The sequence below is a fragment of the Poecilia latipinna genome, unplaced genomic scaffold, assembly GCF_001443285.1.
Source record: "Poecilia latipinna isolate Pla-1442-1.1 unplaced genomic scaffold, P_latipinna-1.0 Scaffold1722, whole genome shotgun sequence".
In the NCBI taxonomy this organism is placed as follows: Eukaryota; Metazoa; Chordata; class Actinopteri; order Cyprinodontiformes; family Poeciliidae; genus Poecilia; species Poecilia latipinna.
In genome coordinates, this window is record NW_015114338.1 from 71,961 (window position 1) to 76,476 (window position 4,516).

Below are 4,516 nucleotides of genomic sequence, written 5' to 3' on the forward strand. Positions count from 1 at the left end.
TCACGGAAGTTAGACCTGGGCCGCAAGGGGGCGTCGGGAGCCAAAACACAAAAGAGTCCGTACAGGGATTTATTTTTCTTTTATTTCACCCGCAAAATGTGACAAATAGTCATCATTCCCTCCATTGATTCTTTTTTATCCTTGAGCTTCAGCTGATGGTTCGAGGTTAGGAACATGCGCACTGAAGCTGCTGCCGCTTTTGTAGCTGCTGATGTGCCCTCCAGCAAGACACACTTTAAACTCCCTGCCGGCCACAGAGATGCTGGTGCTCCACCAATTATAATTTCTGCCTCCATCGATGAGGAGGAAAACTGCATCATTATCTCCATGTAAATAAGATGGACAAATACTTGAGATGAAGACAACTTTTAACAATGCCACAACAGCAAAATTATAAAAATCTACAAAAGAAGACAGTGATTCTACTCAGCTCAAAAAACATTCTACATGAAGAATTCAACAAAAACAAAAATAAAAGAAAGAAAGCTAAAAACAAAACTACACGCACCCAGCAAAATATAATTAGAAAAATCAAAAAGTAAAAAAATTGATTAGATTTTTAATATATGATTATATTAGGTTATTGACCCTACAAAGAAACAAAAAATAAATCCACTACCCACAACAGAAAACAGCTAAACAGGGACAAAAATAAGAAAGAAGATGTGACGTTTGTAGAATATAGCATGTTACAGTATTTTAGAAATCAAAATCCTTTCATTGCAACTTGGTATTTTGACAGCATTTTGCTTACAGTTTAACTGTTGTTACTCATTACTTCAAATTCGATTTAAAAATCAATAAATCATCAACCAGTGACATTTCTGGCCGCTGATATAAGGCTTTTTTTGTGGTAGCGCATACAGTACAATTTTTGACGCTATTTTGTAAAACACTCTGTTTTGATGTTTAAGTTGGGTGTTGAATACAGTGATCCCATTGTTTCATTCATCAAATCTCTCCAACAGTTATTCGTTGCTCCTGTTTTGCGAAAGTTTGCCTGCAATACCACACTGTGTCCAGAGGGGGGCAGCATGTTTATTCCGCTTCTGTGTCATTTAGAAAACCTGCGCGCTTTTTTCCCCTTTAGAGTTGCCGTAGCTCAACACGGCGGGATCAACTGAATGGATAACAACTTAGCATGTGCTACCAAACTGTGTTTAAGATCCACTAAATAATATTTAACTAAACGGTTGGGAGAGCTGACAGCACAAGACAACTTTTACAGCTCATAACCTATCATTTCTAAAACGAGCATTGTTAAATTAAGTGTTAATTTGGGAACTTATTTAGCTAGCTAGCTAAGCGTGTCAGAAGTAAAATACTAAGTCTGTCTAAGGTTTAAGATTAAACTATCAGTGTTTGGTGATCCATGGTGTTTCTCCGGGGTCTAGAAGTAAGATTTGACCGCGGTGAAGATGTGCTCTCTGGCTCTGTTTCCCCCTCCGCTGCCCCCCGGACAAACCACTCTGTGCGAATCCAACAACGAGCTTCTTTGTGGAACCAACAACTCCGAGGCGAGACAGGTTCGAGTGATTTTGGCTGTCATTGCAGTTGTGTCCATAGTTGTTCAGACAGCTCACGGTGCATGTTTTCCTGCAGGACTCCAGTGCGCTGAGTCTCCATTTCCCCAGAGAGTCCCTGAAGCTCCACAGCCGCACAGAAAGCAGCAGCAAAGCAGCTTTCCTGGACCACTCGGAAACTCTGTGGATGAGGAGCGCTGCTGCTTGGTAGGAAACCACGGACATGTTGTTATTTTATCCACGACATCTGTGATATAACAGCTCGATGTGTGCAATCGTTGGAGGATTTAGACCCTAGCCTGACTGATAGTCCCTAAACATTTCCAAAATGTCCAAATCCAGCATTTTCCTTGAGAAAAAGAGGTCAGAAGAATAAAACTGAGAGGATTTTATGTAATAGATCAGCTTTCCAGGTATTTACTGAAGTCTCTGCTCTCTTTAGGTATATATGAGAGCAGGCTACATTCCCCTGAAGAAAAAAAAAAGGTTTTGTTTTAAAGGCTTTACAAGTTTTTTCCCTCTTCAACCTCATTTTTAAACATCTCACTCATGACAAAGAATGACAAACTTTGCACTTTCTTTCTGCTGCCTCAGCAACTCTCTCAAATGACCAGGATTACTTGCATCTGTCTATCTATCTATCTGAATATAAAGCTTGTATACATTTATTTCACAACACACAGAAGTATTTCAAGCCTCTTTTTCTTATTGCAATTTTGCTACTTATAACTTACAGATGCTTAAAACCAAAACTGTGTTTCAAAAAGTTAAATACTACAGATCCATAATATTTTTAAGGCTCTGAAAAGTATGTTGGTTTCAACGCCCTCAATACTTGGCTGGTTTCCCTTTTCTATGAATTACTGCATCAGCGTGGTGCGGCATGGATGTGGTTCTGCTGAAGTGTAATAGACGTCTAAGTTGCTTTTATAGCTGCATTCATGTCATCGGCATTGTTGAATCCGATGTCTCTCAACAAGCATCAATTCTCTATGGAGTTTTATATCTGGAAGGTTAACTGGTTAGCCAAACACACCGACACCACAGTCACTAAATCAACTTTTGGTTTCTTCTGCAGTGTGAGCTGGTGTTAAGTCCTGCTGGAAAATGAAATCGGCATATCCATAAAGTTTGTCAGTAGAAGGAAGCATGAACTGCTCTAAAATTTACCCAAGTTGTGACCTGTCCTTGGTTTGACTTCCAGATTGGAGAAACTTACATAATTTATTTATCTTCTTTTTTTAAATAAGAAGACATAAAAAACTATTCTTAATTTACGTGCTAAGAGATTCAAGTTATTAGTTATGCCAAAGGTTTGTTAAACCTTTTTTGAGGCAGAAACGTCTCGGCATGTTTGCATATTTTAAGAAGCATAAGTGATCCCTCATCCCCTTTGGGGGTTCTGTAAATCCAAGTTGTTATGAAATATCTTTGAGGTCTAAAAAATATCTGTTATGCACAGAAATTCACAGTTAAATATGTTTTTATCATTTTCTGACATTTTAGATTAAGATTTTCTTCTTACACATATTGAAAACTTGCAGATCCTTTTCCCTCTTTCAAACCTGACATCATCATGTGAGCTCATGCTGCCAGTAAAAGCTCCGAAAGAGCCATAAATGTGAAAAGGGCTCAAACTTCCATTAAATCTCGACAGCTAAATGAAAGGATACAGCTGCCTCTCATAGTCATGCAAATCAGCTCGACGTGCTAAGCAACTTTTAGCATATTTCCTACCTCTGATGCAGCAGCTGATGTCAGTGTTTTACAGCCTTTATTGGACTGTCAAAGATCGCTAATTAGTTCTGTGTGTTCCAGGCGGGACGGTGGGTTCACTGGGCTGCTGAATGAAATTACCACCTCACATGCAGAAGGTATGGAAAGCGCCAACATCTCATGTGTTTTATTGAGCCTTAAGTCCCGTTGCGAGGCGCCAACTCTGCTCTTCAACAGTGCCAAAGTGGCTGTCGGTGACGTCTGGATGTATCCTGGCGTTGCTCCGATGGGTCTCCTCCTTTCACGGCTCCCTGTATCCTCATGTCACGGTAAGCTGCCTCTGTTTGGCTCATTTGAAATACAAAGCATGTGGAGAGATTCTGAAGTTTTTTATTTTATTTTAGCTGAGCAGTGAGGACATGATCGCTGAGTTTTCCCAGTTGCTAAACTGGTAAGAGCGGTTTTTATGTTCTATATTTTTATGTTTTTAAAGGAGAACAATGTGAGACTGTAATCTTTCTGTTCTGTTGTATTTACTGAAGTCGTACCCTTTCTGTGTTGCCAGGTCTGATTGTGTGGTGCGAGCCTTCGCCTGGCATCCCCACACTGATAAGTTTGCTGTTGCTTTGTTGGACGACTCCATCAAGATCTACAATCCCAAAAGGTACCAGAACTACGGACTCGGCGGTGCCAAAATGGCAGCAAAAGATCCAGTCAGTCAGATTTCTAACCAGCGCAGTTTTAGTGTTAAAACCTTTAAAACTGATTTCGGCTCTCATTACCAAAACGGCATACATACTGTTTATGATTTTTATGCAGGCATTTTATGTTAAAGGGCAGCTTTTCAGGTTTTCACTGCTTTCAACCAACAGATTGAAACAGTTTGTCAGTGGTGGGACATATATTATCATTACCAGATAAAGTATGTTATCACTTAACACCAAATTAATGACAAGTTTATATTGTTTATAAAACATACGCTCTTTTGAAATAATACGTATCTGCTTAGACACAAGAAATTTACAGTTTGTGAATTTTAACAAAGTAAAAATCAGATGTTTACTTCGTGGCACTTGGCTACCAGAATAAACACACATCTCTTAGCAACAAATTGTTATTGTTCAAATAACATAGGATTTCTTCTGCTCTTTTGAAAAACTACTTAATTCTTAAAAAATGTGCAGTTGGTGAATTTTACAGAAAAGTGAAAATGTTTTTTTTTTTTTTTTTTTTTTTTTTTTTCATTTTGGGGGAGAATTATTTTAATAAAAACTATT

The 4,516-nt window shown here is 38.7% G+C and overlaps 1 protein-coding gene across 1 annotated transcript in view; it reads left to right on the plus strand.

Annotated features, from left to right (window-relative positions):
- The first annotated feature begins 1,076 nt into the window (after nt 1–1,076).
- Nucleotides 1,077–4,516, plus strand: part of aaas (achalasia, adrenocortical insufficiency, alacrimia) — a 13,623-nt gene continuing 10,183 nt past the window's right edge. The window contains exons 1-6 of the mRNA XM_015060527.1: nt 1,077–1,526; nt 1,603–1,730; nt 3,342–3,397; nt 3,477–3,568; nt 3,644–3,690; nt 3,805–3,903. Of these exons, the coding sequence (XP_014916013.1) occupies nt 1,419–1,526; nt 1,603–1,730; nt 3,342–3,397; nt 3,477–3,568; nt 3,644–3,690; nt 3,805–3,903 (530 nt within the window). The 5' untranslated portion in view covers nt 1,077–1,418. The remainder of the gene's footprint in view (nt 1,527–1,602; nt 1,731–3,341; nt 3,398–3,476; nt 3,569–3,643; nt 3,691–3,804; nt 3,904–4,516) is intronic.